This window comes from Mauremys mutica, chromosome 2, assembly GCF_020497125.1.
Source record: "Mauremys mutica isolate MM-2020 ecotype Southern chromosome 2, ASM2049712v1, whole genome shotgun sequence".
Taxonomy (NCBI): Eukaryota; Metazoa; Chordata; order Testudines; family Geoemydidae; genus Mauremys; species Mauremys mutica.
In genome coordinates this window covers 185,528,217-185,545,259 of record NC_059073.1, presented here as the reverse complement: position 1 = coordinate 185,545,259, position 17,043 = coordinate 185,528,217, and the positions used below count along the sequence as shown (strand labels likewise).

Below are 17,043 nucleotides of genomic sequence, written 5' to 3'. Positions count from 1 at the left end.
ATAAGCATGGGTGGCCGGTGACCCGGCTGCCTGGGGAGGCTAACCCCCACCCCCTCCCCTTGTGCCCGAGGCCTCACCGCTCCCCTTCTGCCCCCACCCCGCAGGAATCCAAGTTATATCAAGTTCTACGTAATATGAATAAGGACTTCAGAAGCAGGAAGTTTCACAACTAGATGTTTATTTAAAGTTCATATCAAAACATTTGTTGTTTGTTTGTTTTTTGTTCATTTAAATTTAAATCTATTATAGATTTGGGATAAGGGAAACTGGTTTGGATCAAATCAAAGTGATTCAGATTTTAGCCTACAGCTTGAATCAAACCACTGGACCCAAACTGCTTTTGATGTTTTAAAAACCAAGTGTTATGAGCTGCCCTACTTTGTTATCAGGTTTTGAAGCCCTGCAGGTTAACTAATGCTGATAGATTCTCATTCATTCTGTGACCCTCCTCGCTGTAGTATTTGAGCACCTCACAAACATTAATGTGTTTATCCTTAGAACATCCTTATGAGATAAGGAAGTCTTCTCATCCTCATTTTACAGATAGGAAACTGAAGTACAGAGACATTAAGTGACATGCTGAAGCACATACAGGAAGTCCCTGAAAGACGTGGGAATTGAACTCAGGTCTCCTGAGTCCTATCTCAGTGCCTTAACTACAGAAATATCCCAGCACAGGTCGGTCTTGTTAAACTCCACCCTGAATATAAACGAGGTGGGACTAGCATGCTAGGAAAGGGATCTAGGATATAGGAAAGAATCCCATGAAGATCCAGCTCTGAAGAGGAAGTTTAGGCTGAGATTTCATGCAGTATTATTTTGGAATAACACATATGCTAATCAAATAAACACTGGAAGAGGGGATGACTTTTTAACTCCTCAGGTGTATAATTTTTGTTTGGAGCTGGCTGGGAGCTCCATCAGCTTACCCCTCGGTTATTTTTTTTTCTTTATGTTTCATTTTCATATGTCTGTGCACTTATTTTTTCTGGCCAGGACCAGATACGAAAGTGCCAAAATGCTATAAAAGAGCCTGTTATCCAGATATTTATGGCCTGACTGAAAACAGGAATTAATGGAGATTATGCCTTTTTATGTCTTTCAATAAAAAAGACTATATAAACTCCAAAATCCCAAGCAGTTTTGCTTAGAATTTATTACTAAGTCCATAATTGCTGTGTTCAGTAAAAAAGAAAGGAGTTGGGAAGAAGGAAGGACAAACTAGTGTGCACACTTAATGCATACTTAGCAGCAATTAATTACAATTACAATTAAGTAAATATTTCATAGATGTTATCCATTATCAAATGCTGTTTGTCGTAGCAAAACGTACTTAACCTAATACTTTCACAGAGTCAACATCAAGCTAATAAAAGTTTAAGTGAATGAAAAATAAAATGATGAAATAGCTAAAACTCTGGAAGATGGGAGATTGAATTCAGTAGATGGTACAGACTCTTTATCAAATGAATAGTAGTTTTTGATGTCTTCCAAAAAAAATATGCTCTAGTTTGCCCATAAGTTATTGGTATTGTAACAATTTGTACAACATTGTAGTAATTACTGGGTGTGATATCCCTGTGATATGCAGCAGGTCAGATTAGAGTATAGGAACTCTGGAATTGCTTTTCTGAGGTCCACTTAGTGCTGTATCCTGTCTCTGACAATGGCCAGTTCCAAATGCTTCAGGATGTACAAACTCTACAATATGCAGATATAGGGTAATCTGCTCCACATATTAGGTCTCGTCCTGATCTCTAGTAGTTGGACATCGGTTTAGGGTTTTAAACATGAGATTTATTATCCCTTCCAAAAAATTTAGCATAATTATTATGATTTCTCTGAATATTCTTATCCACATAAATGTCCAGTCTCTTCTATTCTTAAAATCTAGTAATAAAAATACATTATAAAAAGATATGGTTTGTTTCTTCTAAAATGACTCCTAATTTAGCAGGATAGACTATAAATGCACTGACACTAGCCAATTAGCTTCTGCTTTTAGTTCAGGGGTGAGCAAACTTTTTGGCCCAAGGGCCACATCAGATTTCAAAACTGTATGGAGGGTTGGGTAGGGAAGGCTGTGCCTCCCCAATCAGCCTGACCTCTTCCCCCTCCCACTTCCCTCCCCCTAACTCCCCCCCTCAGAACTCCCGACCCATCCAAAGCCCCACTGCTCCTTGTCCCCTGACTGTCCCCTCCCAGGACACTCCCCCCACAACCGCCCCACTTGCTGTCCAACCCCCTGACTGCCCCGACCCCTGATAGGTCCTCTGGGACTCCTACGCCTATCCAACCCCATCTGTTTCCCGTCCCCTGACTGCCCCACCAAACCTCTGCCCTATCCAACTGCTCCCTGTCCCCTGACTGCCCCCCACTCCCCACCCCCTTACCATGCCGGAGCCTGCCATGCTGCCTGGCAGGAGCAGCAGGCCAGAGCGCTGGCAGCGTGGCAAGGTGAGGCTGCGGAGGGGGCGGGGGGACTAGCCTCCCAAGCCGGGAGCTCAGGAACCGGGCAGGATGGTCCAACAGACCAGATGTGGCCCACGGGCCGTAGTTTGCCCACCTGTTTTAGTTCATCAAATGTATATTGCACTTCTGTTTGGCAAGGTCAGGGAACGTGTGTCCTTTTCCCCAGAATGCATCATTTGCTTTTTTGGATTAGATGTTTTGTTCCAGAACATTCTCCTAGTCCCAAGACTAGGAAGTGAAATGATTATAGTCCAACACAATTCAGTGAAAGCATTTTTCCCTCCAAAGCAAGCGGTTTTCTGAAAGCCTAGTTTAAAAGACTAGTAAACCTGTATTACTTGTAAAGGTAGCTGAAATTTATTTTCCAGACAGAACTCTAGAACAACCTACATCCAGAGTTTTGTTTCAGTGTGGTGAGCTTCTTCCCTGGCACTAATTGCTTCTTTGTTTATGTTGTTCTCCATAACCTTAAGCTTTCTATGTGAAAGCATTTTCTTTGACTCAATAAGCAGTCATATTTTAAATTACCTATTTCAGGTTTAGTCACTCCAGTCTGAACTGTCATGTCCTCATCTTTTATATCAGATGCTATATTGGTATGCATTGATGTCACGGCATCTGTTTGTTCAAAACTTGACGGCTGCGGGTTAACACAATAGCTGCAAAGACTGTTTGAAGAGAAGACACTTTGTTGATCTGAGAAGTCGGTATTTTTAGAAATACTATCTGGCATTTGTGCTTGGTTACTTCAGCTTGTGGAGAGAAGATGGAGGAATTGAACAATATATAGACGTTCACATGCCCATGTATAGTATGTTACAGACCCAGGAGCACAGCAGGTTAAGTAGAGACGGATACACGTTCAGGTTCTTCCTCCTGAAGTGACTCAGGTATCAGTAACTCTAGGTCTTGTGGTCCCCAAATCCCTCATAGTCTCAAGAAAACAGCAGCCACAAAGGAGATAGCAGCTGCCCAAATGAATGGTCTCCCATCACATTCTGGTTGCTATCATCCAGCATGACCAGGTGCTGAAAGATTGGGAGTGGGACCTGGACAACCAGGAGTTTAGGCTGCTCAGTGGGAGAGACAGGTAGCCAAAGGTCATGGGGGCAGAAGTGGCCAATACAGGCACTTCCACTGCTACACTGCTAGTCGCAGATGACTTCTCTGGCCACTGCAAGCTCTTTTTCTGGTCCGTCCCTTAAGGTATGTCTACACTGCAATTAGACATCCATGACTGGCCTGTGCCATCTGACTGGGGCTAAGGAGCTGATTCATTCCAGTGTAGACATTTGGCATTGGGCTCCAGCCTGGGACGATCCCATCTCACAGCGTCCTAGAGCCGGGGCTCCAACCTAAGCCTGGACATCTACAGTGGAGATAAACAGCCCCTTAGCCCCAGTCAGATGGCATGGGCCAGCCATGGGTTTTTAATTTCAGTGTTGCCATCCCCTTAGAATTCATGGGCATGAGGCAGATTCCCAAAGAGGGGAGCCAGTAAAGGAGCTGTGTGATTTTAACCAGAATTTTGGGCAGGTAAAGCAAGTCTGAAGGCTGAGGGTGTAGCAGTGGGGTTTTTTACAGTGGGTTTTAGCAGAGAAGTCATCTTGCTTCCCAGCAGGATCCCACAGTGTAACCAAAACATTACTGAATTTTTTGACTTGTTCCTGTGACTATATGTGTAATACATAGTCTCCAATGAGGCAGAAAGCAGACATAGGAAGGATCAAAGAATAGCTGATGAACTGAGACTTCCCAGGTGTTGCTAAATAAAGACCATCAGTGCTGGAGTGTCCTATATTTCTTGATTGAGTGATGCTGATTGGTTATATTGCAAGAACAAGCTGAAGGTGCTACGAGGAAGCTAGGATTTGGCAAGATAAGGGTGCATAGCAAATGTTAAGTGATAGGATTTGGATAATTCATATGGAATTATAGCTCCATAGAGGAGTGTTGGGAAGATGATCTATTTATGGTTCCAGGTCATAAGTAAGTCAGTGTCATTTCTCGCTACAGAATCGTGAAAATTAATACCGTATAAGTAAGTCACAACAAAAGTTGATTTTGACATCTGTAGTTTACCTCTTCCAAGGGATAGAAATGGTTGATTCATTGTTGTCAGTTATTTATTTTGTTCTCAGTCGGCTAGGCAGAAGTCATTTCACTCACATTACCCTTTGTTTCCTCTTTAGTATATTTTAAGGGTTTAAAGGGTTTTTTTTTTCCTTTTTATTCCTGGCATAGTGAGTACGTATATTGCTCTGGGTACTTGAAAAATAACGTATGTCTAGTTGCACTGCTGGCCTTAAACATGCACTTTGTTTACTTTAGTTTCAATCCATCTTAATAAAGACTTCAGGTTTACACCAGGTCAGCTGTATATGCCTGTATTTACATCATTCTTCCTTCCTTATAGGAGATGTCTTCCTTCCAGCATCTGAGTAAAGAAATCAGAAGCAGTGTGTTGTTGGCTTTCCAGATCAAACTGTTCTTGAGGAAAGGGCTTCAGTTAAGAACCAGAAATAATAAGGAAGTTTAGAGTACAATAATAAAAGTGCAACCATGCATGGCTTTATTGAAGAGCAAAGTGATAGCCACAGTTGCCAAAAGGAGCCCTGTAATGCCCTGGAGAAATCTCACATGATCATTTGTGAGGGCAAGAATTCCAACTACATTCATAATATTGAGATTGCATCTGGAGGGATGGCTCTGTTTGGAGATGCGAAACAAGCTTTGCATTTTGCTTTGGCTCAAAGCAGGGCAGCACAAAAGGGGGGAGGGAACCCCGCCCACAGCACAAAGGGGAGGACCTCACCAGTAATTGGATCAGAATTTCTCAAAGCAAAGTAACCCTGAATAATCAGCATATGCACAAAAAAAACATTTTTATCTCAATTGTTTTGAATCTATCGTGTTGGTTTACTGATCTGCTTTTTAATCATCTTTATTCCCCAACAAAGACTCCAGGTGAGAGATTATTAAATTTAGATTCCAATTCCATAGAATTTATATGCTCAAAGATAATAGCCCCTCTTCTCCTAGTCCTTTTTGAACACACAGTTCTAAGTCTACAAGTCCTAGCTCTTGCCTCAGTAAAACACATCTAAATAATAAATTGCTTTAAAAATGGAATTTACAAGGTGTGTGCCTAACACCTCTGCTAAACCCCCTTGCTTTTTCTACCCTCAATCCCTGACCTGGTTTACCTATATATACATTGGCTATTTACAGTCTAATCTTGCAAATACATACTACCAAGGGTAGTGCTTACTACTGTGAGTATTACATTCAGTACTCCCAGTACTCCATGATAATATTTATGGCATGGGCTCCAATTCAGATTACCACTTAAGCATGTGTTGTCCTGAACAGGGATGCTTTCCTGCCTCAGGACCATAGATTCTAAGCTTTTCAAAGCTGTACTCTTCTTCCATATCTATACAACAGTCTGGGTCACTATGGGCACTATATAGATCATGTTAATTAGTGGGGAAGAGACTGACACCTAAAAACATACCCAGATATACAAGTCATTTTTAGTTAGTAATTAAAACAATAGGTTAAATATTAGGTAGAAACAAAAAAATCTTTTCCTTTATCCAAATTCTTCAGAATAATGTACCTATTGTTGTTCTCTAGAACGTAACCCACTTAAAGCTCAAACACAACTTTCTTTTATAAAGACAAATTTTATCCTTTTTTACTTTTGGCTTCCCCTTTATGTCATTTAATATCTAGTCTTACCATGGAGATGGCTGAGTAGTCAAATTCTTTGTTAGGAGAGACTGGCACTATCTATTACATTTGGTTGGGACAACTTCTGACACTGCTGGCCCTGACTGGAAATGCTGCATATTTCAGTTGTCTGCACATTTTCAAAGTGGTACTGGATGAGATCCAGGAATTCCCTCACAAATCCCATAAAGAAAAATTTCCGTACACACCACCACCACTTGGGCAATTTAGCCCTGCTCATGCTCAACAATGACATATGCCTCACTTAATGCAAGTTTAGCTTAATGCAGACTATAAGATATTGACATGAAAAATACATTATCTAAGAAACCAATGGAAGACAAAGAGTTTCTCAACTGAGCTTGCATATAACCAAACTGCCATAGCTTGACTGATGGGAGCAAAATCAGAGAGGACTTAAATGGCAGTGTGTGTAATATATTGGGTGTACATTGATTGGAAAGGGATTATCTAGATCATTTAAACACTGATCTGAACATGTTGTAGAAGATAAACCCCTTTGAAGTGTAAGTCAGATTGCCGGAGGGCCAGCCCTCAGTCTCCTGCTGTTTATCATATTTGATAGACTACATTAGCAGGAAGATCCCAGTTGGAAAAACTGAGAAGCTGCTATATGCAGTGTTGTTATGAACATGTTGGTCCCAGGATATTAGAGAGACAAGGTGGGTGGGGTAATATCTTTTACTGGCCTAACTTCTGTATTTAGACAATATAGTAATAAGGGTGTCCTCAAAAGAAGACCTAAAGGAAATAGTAATCCAGTGGTATGACCAGCTAAAATGGCATGGGATGAAAATGAACATGACTAAGACTGAGTTCATGTTGGTCAGAAGAGGTGCCACAAGGAAACTGGAGATAGAGATTAACAGAGTATGACTAAACCAGACCGACCAGTTCAAGTACATTGGTGGCTGGGTTATGGAAAATGGTGAGCTTTAACATGAGATACACTCAAGACTTGGGTGTGGGGAGCTGGAAGAGTGTGGAATAACATCTCTAGGATTGTGTATGACAAGCATATGCCACTGAGATTGAAAGCCCACCTGTCTGGAACAATGGTGTGCCCCACAATGCTGTATAGTGCAGAAACTTGGGGAGTAAAGAGATGGCATGTTCAACACCTACAGGTGTTTGAGATGGGATATCTTTGTGCAATATGTAATATGTAATATCTTATGTTCTTATGAATAAAAAGAGAGTCAAAGTGGATAAGGTAATATCTTTTATTGATATTCTGTTGGTGAGAGCGCCTTCTGTTGGTGACAGAGACAAGCTTTCAGGCTTACACATAGCTCTTCAAGTCTGGGAAAGGTACTCAGACTGTCACAGCTAAAACACACACAATAAAAAGTCACAGAAAAAGAGAGACTGTGTAATGCAAGATTAGGTTGGAAGTCAAAGACCATAATGTTGGCTGTTAAATTGAGGAAGTGTGACTTAGCTGGTTGGGACATATAAAGAGGGTGAACAAAGAGGACCTGGTGAAGATAACATGGAAGGAGAGGGTGCTAGAAAAGAGACCCTGAGGAAAGCCGAGGAAGTGATGGATGGATTGCATCAAAGAACATGTTAAGCAGACTGACCTCAGACAAATTAAGATGACACATGCTTGCACGATGAACCGATCCCAGATGATGGCATAAGGGGAAGAAGAAAAAGTTGATTAGAAAATAGGTGTGAGTGAATGGGCGGGGGAAGTAGGGAGGGGAGTATTTAGCATGAAATGCAACTAAAGTACGTAAGATAAAATAGGATCATGAGACTGCTTAGTCTCGTATCCTCCAATAGGCTGCTTTTCCTACTAACCTCCCTGCTTCCCCCATAGGTAATGTACAGCATCTTAAACTTGTTTTCTGACAAACTATCATCATCATTTACTTCATCATTGAATTTGGCCCACAGATTTCCATAGGAGTTTTATTCATTTTCATTGTTTGCTAGGACACTTGTTGGGAATTACACCATTTCCATGATACAGGCACCCCCAATGCGGACAAAGTGCTTATATTTATGTAAAGGGATACTATTGCAATTCAAATGGTGCTTGCATGGAAATGGTGTACACCTACATGCCAGAAGCCATTGAAACTCTTACCATATGTGGTGCCATCCTTGCTTTTTTTTTTACTGCTCCTCACTTCTAGTGAAATCAGGGAGGCTAGCCGCCCTTTAAAAAACAACCTGTTTAGATTACTTATGTGCTGAGAAAAGGCTGTGCTTTGGGGATTCTTCTTGTATTTTAAATGTTCCCAGTTCTGTGAGGGCTCCTTCTCTTTTTAGTTGTTTGACCCAGTGTGCTCAGATGAATTCACCAAGTTCATCACAGGCATGCTACGTTCTGCCAGAATATCAAATTAAGTTCTAGATTTCCTGATTGGTAAAGAATATCGTCCCCTCTGACCCCCTAAAAACAACATTTGGTTTCTGGGTTATGAGATCTCAGCAGGACTTTCTTGTGACAAGAGTAAAAGTAATTTTCTTCCTGTTTTATGTTTTTATGTTTCTTTAGCCAATGTTTTAAAGATTGCTTAAAGAGCACAAAAGGTCATTAGAAAGCTTTATTTTTATTGTCATTGCCTCCAGAATGCATTCCATAACTCAGTTTAATGTGGGCTGCAGCAGGCCAAGAGTTTTACAAGCCAAGATATTATGTCTAGTCAAGTTAGTGACATGCCACAGAGTTCAGTGAAAAGGGAAGAATAAAGATCTAGTTTGAGTAGTGTAATGTTGCATTGAGTGTAAAACATGGAAGGAAAAAACTCTCTCTCCAAGTCACTTCTACTAATGGATTGTATTCCTGCCCCAAGCTGGTAGGAGACCCCCACCAAAAGCAATCTCTGGAAGTGAAAAAGGCCTATAATCATCTGCTTTATAGCATGTTACGAGGAGATTCACCCACCCTCCAGTTCACAGGGAAAGTGCATATTCTACTGCACCCGTTTATAGAGTGCAGTTAGATTTCCCCTGTTTCAACCCTCTCCAAGGGCCAATACAGGAGGGCCAGGGGAAAATGTGACAGGACTGTGGTATCCCCTCCTTTCTACCTCTCCTCACCCCTGGTACTGTTTAAAGAGGCAGTCCCTGCTAGTCCACAAGTGCAAGGGCTTAAATTCCACCTGACTCGTAAAGGTGAGAGAGGCCTCCTTGAGCTCCATGTCCCCACAACACACTCACACAAGAGCCAGGTCTGGCTCTAGGTTATTTGTAACTAGAAGCTTTAACACTGAAAAGCACATAATCTTCACAAGGGATCTCAAGCTCTCCCAATCCCGAGGCACATTAGAAACAAATCATGTTCTTCTGCTCAGCAGCAAAACCCTCTAAGTCTGCTACAATATGGGCATGCAAGGCCATAATGTGTGGGAAATTGCCATGTAAATTCAGAGTAGACACACTTCTACTTAGTAAGTTTGAGTGTTCCAATAGGCGCACAATACCTCATGAAGTAGCATTTTCAGTGCTTGCCTAGCAGGCTTATCTGTTGAATCTCTTTGCTGAGAGCCTGATTCTCTCCACAGGGGAGCTTTTCATTAGATTTAAAGATTTAAAAATGTAATTTCATTACCCTTACCCTTCAAAGTCTGTCTGTCTTTGGAGCTGCTTTCTCCTGTCTAACTGCTTAAGTTAAAAGGTCCAGGCATTGGGATGTCTAAATCCAAGTTATCTTTCCTTGTTATAGCTGAGACCTGAGGTAGTTTAGCAAAATCCTACAGAACCCTACAACACCTTTTTTGGTCAGATACTTCTACATGTGTCCAAGTACTGAATGAATGTTACTATTATTATTATTTGAGCTCTGGTAGCTCCTAAAGTCCCCAACTAAGGGTTGGGGCTCCATAGTGCCAGGCATCATACGGTCATAGGATAGATGTCCCCTGCCTCGAAGAGTTTAGATTAATTTTGTACATCACTTCGGATCATATAGCATCTAGTGATGTCCTTGAATTGAGTCTCCAATAAATTCAGAACATGGCATATCTTAAGATACATAATGATGATTCTCACTTACAGTAACATCCTCGGTTCTCTTTCACATTTTCTCATAATAGGCTTTTTCCTCCACAGTATTCTGACTCCTTATTAAGTACTTTGTATATAATGTCCCTAAAGACCAATTCATTATTACATCTGTATTTGGCATTCCCTTTACATTGGTTTGCATAGTGAAGTTGTAGGCCTGTAAGTAAAGTGGAAATGGGAATTCACCATCTTCTGTTTTTGTGTTCAGTCTAAGGTAAAGCCACATATTTTTCTCCCTTCAAATTTAATTCAGTTAGCCAGTTGTATATGTGGAATAGTAACTGTATTGACTTTTAAAGATCTATATAGACATAACTGAATTTTGTTTTTTTGTGAATGAATATGGCCCGTTATTACAGTGTCTGAGTGTCTACCGAGTATTTACAAATGGACATAACAATTGATCTCTCTGTCTTTACTTCAGCCTTGCCATTCTGTAAGAAAAAATAGCTTGCTAAGTTTAGAACGTTTTTCTTGTTTGTGTGTGTGTGTGCGTGCGTGCATCTGACGTGACATTTTTTGGAGGAAAAGCTAATTTGAAGAAATAAGGTTTGCATTAAGTTCTGGAAATGGTGTGGTCTTATTTCTTGTGGGAGTGAGTTCCACATTCTAGGTCCAGCTTCTGTGAAAGTTCTGCCTCCTGTGCTTATGTGCCTCCCTCTAGAGGTCAACAGGTACATTGCTCCAGTGGGATGTAGCTGGTTTTGGAGTTCAGGGTCACAGATGCAGAGATAACCTCGTAGGTAGCTAGAGCCAGTCTCATGGAGGGCCTTGAATATAACAGGACAAATACTTTAAACTGGACTATCTATTCAGCAGGGAGCCAGTGCAGAGAGCAGAGCACTGGGGTGAACAGTGCATGGCAACTGTGTAAATATCAAGCAGACATAATGCTGTATTTTGTGTCAGTTGCAGCTTTTTGGGAGGGGTGGGGGAGTGTAGTTTCATTTTAGATACTCAAGCCTTGAAGTCATAAGTGTGTGGATCATTGTGGCCGTTTCTGATAGATAGGGTTAAAATATTCTGGCAATTCACAGTTGGATGTGCTTTTTTGTTATTGTTGTCATGACTGTTGGGAATCTAATAGCTCTGAGAACTCCCAAAGCACCTCCACATTAGGACTGATTCAATAATGTAAGGCAGGTGGTCTGGATAATGAGAATGTTATTTGAAGCACTTCCCTGTTCCTACCAGCATCTTCTTAGTTTTCCTAGGTTCAGCTTGAGCCCAGACCTCTCCATCCAGTGCAGATTTCACCGAAGCATTGATAAAGTTGGGAGATGGTGCTCATTTATATTTGATGCAAAGGAGATATGGAGATGGGTATCATGCAACATTTCCTCACATTCTTCCAATGGCTTTGTACAGAAGTTAAATAATATAGGGGAGAGGAGTGAGCCTTGAAGAACTCCTCAAGTGAGGGATTCGGGGGTGAAGGAACAATTGTATGTGTGACATTCCCAATTCACTTAATTGTCCCAGATAACAGAAGAGAGAAGTTTAGCTATTAAATGTGGATCATACTTTTCCCCATATTTGTGACAGGGTGACCCTGACATTATTTTCCTCTTTCTTATCTCATTTGTTTTCCATAACAATCCATTCAGTCCTTTCACTCCTGCTAGACCCATGTCTATGACCAGTCAGTTTCAGTAACTTGGAGTGACTCTCTAGTGAGTTGGAGCTCTTAATTATGGTGCATAAAAACAATGCTGGAAGCCAAAGAGTTCTTAACCATGCTCTGTAATTCCTTTCTCCAGAGCTGTATGTCTTCTACTGGCTCTCTTCACTGTTATAGAGCTCTGAATATTTTTGCACTGCATAAATTATAGTTTGGACTTTGGATGTACAATAAATGCATTAATGTGCATTCTGCACGTCTGCCTAGACAACAAACTATTGGAGTGAGCAATCAGTCCATAGGCCTCCCCATCCCACCCTGAAACAAGGTGTGTTCACCTGCAGCCCCTAGTGACAAAAATTCTAGGGAAGTGCACAGTCACAAATTCCATTTGTTATAAAAGAAATGGCAAACTCTTCTTTAAGGGCTTGTCTACATGGTGCAGTGATGCACAACGGGGTGTGAATTCTGAAGCGCACCAAAATGCTACTCACTACCTGGCCTATGTAAACCCTGTTGGCACGCAGTAACAGTTCCCTAGTGTGCATTATAACAGTCTGGTTCAACAGTACTATGTTAATGCCCATTAGGGAACTTATAGTGCGCATCAGCCAGGTCTACACAGGCAAGTTAATGTGCGAGATGTTCATGCACTTTAGAATTCACACCCCACTGGTGCACATTATCATACCATGTAGACAAACCCTGAGTCTGTGAAGCAGAAATAAATTTAAAATGTAAGTTTCATGTGTCGAATTATACTTATTTGTGCTGCTGTTAATATTATTGTGGTAGTACAGATTTTCCAGACACATCACAGAAAAATAAAAAGCCAAGGTCTCAACCCCTGTAAATTAGCTCTAAACCATTACTGACAATATATGATGTGGAAATGGGGGGAGGAGTGTGGAGTAAGGAGGCACAACAGAAAACAAGGGGAAAGGAAATGTGGTTTTGAAGCATTATTTATAAGAATTCTGATTACTTTTACTTTTGGTTCTTTTTCACTTTTGTGTTTATGTTATTAGAGGATCAGAGAAATAGCAATTAAAACACCATATGGAAAAGTCTTATAGAATTTAATAGGGACAAAACAAGTAGGGTTCGATAAAAAGTTCTCTAAAAACCTATATGAGAATGCTTATTTCTGTGGAATGTAAAAACCATTTGATATAAATCTAAAGAAAGTTGATTTCCTTAAGTTCTGTAGGATTTTACTTAAGAAAACAAGACTTGAAAAAACTTGTTTTGAATTGATAGATCGATGTTATAGAAAGATTTGCACAGCTGCTGGGTACCTTATGGTCCCATTGAATTGCCAGATGAGAATGCTCAGCTGCTCTGAAACTCAGGCCTTAGAGACAGAGCTGCTGTTTGTTTGATGCTGTTTTTGTGTTAGAATATATATTGCAACTGATAGTCCTGTATATCACTCCTAATTGTTCTTTGCTTCCCTTTGGATTTTGTGACTGTACAGTAAGAAGAACACTAAAGAGTGGACTGACACCAGAAGAAGCCAAAGCACTGGGCCTCATCAGCACCTCTGAGATGCAGGTGTGAAATCCGCAAAGGTGGCTACAAGCAAAACCATCATGGGTGATACATGGGCTGACAACCATTCAGTGTGGCATTGTTCTACCAGCCTCATCTGCTGCTCCTGACATCCCGTCCTCTGTTAGTTTAATTTTGATAAGATATATAACAGAAAAAACAAAAAGGGCTAAAGAAGGGTGTGTCACAGCTCAGCACTAAAACCTGACAGATACAAAAAGGAGTGTTTGAGTATTTCTAGATGAAAGCTTATAGCTTGTTCTCTCATGATGCATTGATGTTGGTATTAGGGGACTCTCCTGAGTATTCTTTTATTGTGTGAGCTATGTTTACGTTGGCTTTTCTTGTGGCCTGTTTTAGTCATTGTAAAGCATGGCATTTTGTCAGTGCAAGGAACAGTCCTTAAAGAGGCAAAATCACGTCTGTTACAGTTACTGTGATCTTCCTAAGATTGTTTTATTGGACAGACATACACAAATCTGTACAACCCTATTTTTATCTCACCACCAAAGAATGTAAAAATGTATGTGTACTTATGTATATGTACAGTATGGATGTGTGTGTATGTACAACATACACACATAGTCCTGGGGTGAAATCCTGAAGTCAAAGGGGCAAAGATTTCACTCCTGGGGCCTTAAAATTCCACCTGACCTTCAGGAAAGGAGTGTCTTTTTACAGGAACTCAATGTTACTCAATGGAATTCACCCTGCAGGGCAGGACATACCCTGCAGTGCAGGTGGAATGTTTAGGATTCTGAACTGCATGTGTGTGTATGCATGTACACTGTACCTAATAGTGTACACACACAGATAGCACAGAATACCTCTTACTGTTGAACTCTAGGTATACTGAGTCTTTGTACAATTTCAGAAATTTATGCCAACAATTTACATGCTAGATAAAGAGGTTCTGCTGCCAAGATCAAGAAGTTTCGTTCACCTGCCTGAGCCCTTCATGCTGCTTTTCTCTGTTGTGATGTAGCTTAGTGGTGATTTAGCTTCAAACCGATTGATCTGAACATGAAATGGCCCTGCTAAAAAGCCTCTACATTTTGTCTTTTTCATCAATAAAATAAATAGCGAGGATACCACAGTGAACATTCCTCTTCCCACACAAGGAATTTGCTGTTTCCTCGTTCGTCCTTATCTCACTGTTCGTAATTGACTTCTATAAACATCTTCAGTATATGTCTGAGGTTAAGTGCATGTTCTATTCTGGTCTATCCCCACATAAACGATCACACTCCATTGTCCAAACCAGACAGAATTTTAGAATATACTTTAATCAGCTCGACTTGCCTTTAAGTGAAGTACATCCACCTCAGTGAATTTGAACTGAACCTGCTTATGCCCGGCTTTCGCCACTGCCAAAGCATTTTCATGGGAACTGCAGTTTAGTAACAACAACAAAAGGGAACATTTTGCACCAAAGCGTATCTAGATGGAATGGTACTGAAGAATGCGGGATTAGCGCTTTCTGTGACCCTGGGCTGGGATTAAAGGTGTATTGACTCCTGCATTCTGTTCCACTTTGAGGACAGGAAGTGCTAAGGATAAGGCACCAAACAGGCAAAATTTCAACTATATATGAGACTATGTTGAACACAGCATCCAAGTAATCTGAGAGCCAATCAACAAGCAATACTGATATAAATGACCTAGTAGAATCAAACTAAATGGAATATGTTGTGAAAACTCCCATCCGTGCAATTCTCTCCCTCAGCTGTTGAATTTCAGTCCTTATTGACAGTTGCTGGGGGCCTTGACCCATCCAGTTCATGGGTAAATATATGTCCCTGCTATGAGTCCTGGTTGTTACAGTATGGCGTTGGGTTTACAGACATTGGTGAACATGTTTTCCTGCTATTTGGCAGTTAGTTTAGTTTAACAAGTAGATTTTGCAAGCAGACAGAAGCCATTCATTGGTTAGCTAATAAATCATAGAGTAAAGAATTAGTTGAAAGCTGTAAAGAGGAAAGGACTGGTCAGAAAACTGAAGGAAATAGAATTTATTTAATCACATTCTTTCATTTTAAAAGAAATGATGTGTTGCCATCAGGGTTTTGGAAAGGATCTCTACACGATACAACACTTGGCCTTTCAGTATGTTTTCTTATCTTTCTGCTCAAGGTTGCATAAAACACATAGATGGATGTACTGGGGGTTTGTGGAGGTCAGTGAGGTCTGAGTGAGCAGTTTGGATTGCAATTCATGTCCTAGTTAAAAGCAGATCTGAATCTGAGTCCTGCTCTGGCCAGATACTGAAGGCCTCCTTCAAGGTGCTCAACTCCCATTCCTGGTACTTGACACTTGGCAGGATTGAACTTTAAATTCCCTGCGTACTGTGCTGTATATGCAGCCTGAACAATGGGAATCTCCACTTTTAGTTAATGTGGGAAGAATGCAACAACTGCTAAAAGTGTAGATGGTGTTTTGCCAGCGTAGTAATACAAAGCAATTCTTGTGTCCTGGGACTGCATTTTAGTGGCATTTCCCGAGTGTCATTAAAGTTAAATGTCTCTCAGTCAGCTTGCATGTCCAAAATCCTTTGGATCCCCCTCATTTAACAAGGATTTAGAAATTAACAACAAAAATGTGAGTCAGGATTAATATTTGCTTAGGATGGGTGGTTGTTGCTTTTACAACTCAAGAAAGAGATCTACCACTCAAGAAAGGGATCTTGGAGTCATGGTGGATAGTTCTCTGAAAACATTCACTCAGTGTGCAGCGGCAGTCAAAAAATCGAACAGAATGTTGGGAATCATTAAGAAAGGGATAAATAATGAGACAGAAAATATCATATTACCTCTATATAAATCCATGATACGCCCACATCTTGAATACTGCATGCAGGTCGCCCCATCTCAAAAAAGATATATTCGAATTGGAAAAGATTCAGAAAAGGGCAAAAAAAATTATTGAGGTATGGAACAGCTTCCATATGAGGAGAGATAATAAGACTTGGATTTTTCAGCTTGGAAAAGAGATGACTAAGAGTGGACATGATAGAGGTCTACTAAATCATAACTGGCGTGGAGAAAGTAAATAAGGAAGTGTTATTTACTCCTTCTCATAACACAAGAACTAGAGATCACCAAATGAAATTAATAGACAGCAGGTTTAAAATAAACAAAAGGAAGTATTTTTACACACAACACACAGTCAGTCTGTGGAACTCCTTGCCAGAGGATGTTCTGAAGACCAAGACTATAACAGGGTTAAAAAAAAGAGCTAGATACGTTTATAGAGGATTGGTCCATCAATGGCTATTAGCCAGTATGGTGTCCCTAGCCTCTGTTTGCCAGAAGCTGGGAATGGGTGACAGGATGGATCACTTGATGATTACCTGTTCTGTTCATTCCCTCTGGGGCACCTGGCATTGGCCACTGTTGGTAGACAGGATACTGAGCTAGATGGACCTTTGGTCTGACCCAGTATGGCCGTTCTTATGTTCTTACAATAGATAGTTTTAAATCTGATTAGGAAGGGTAAAGATAGTAGTTTACCAACTTCACATCCCCTGTTTCTTCTGCGCCCCCGAACATACATACATTCCTATTACTCAAGAACAGCTTTGAGTTGCATCCGAAGAAGTGAGCTGCAGCTCACGAAAGCTCATG

General features: G+C 40.7%; 1 protein-coding gene across 13 annotated transcripts in view; it reads left to right on the top strand.

The window, feature by feature from the left end:
• Nucleotides 1-16,190, top strand: part of FHOD3 (formin homology 2 domain containing 3) — a 650,322-nt gene extending 634,132 nt beyond the window's left edge. For 11 of the 13 annotated variants that reach the window (XM_045007832.1, XM_045007840.1, XM_045007827.1 and 8 more), the window contains one exon: nt 13,347-16,190. In XM_045007832.1, the coding sequence (XP_044863767.1) occupies nt 13,347-13,429 (83 nt within the window). In that variant the 3' untranslated portion in view covers nt 13,430-16,190. The remainder of the gene's footprint in view (nt 1-13,346) is intronic. The other 2 variants (XM_045007828.1, XM_045007829.1) reach the window with 2 other exon arrangements.
• Nucleotides 16,191-17,043: the final 853 nt, after the last annotated feature.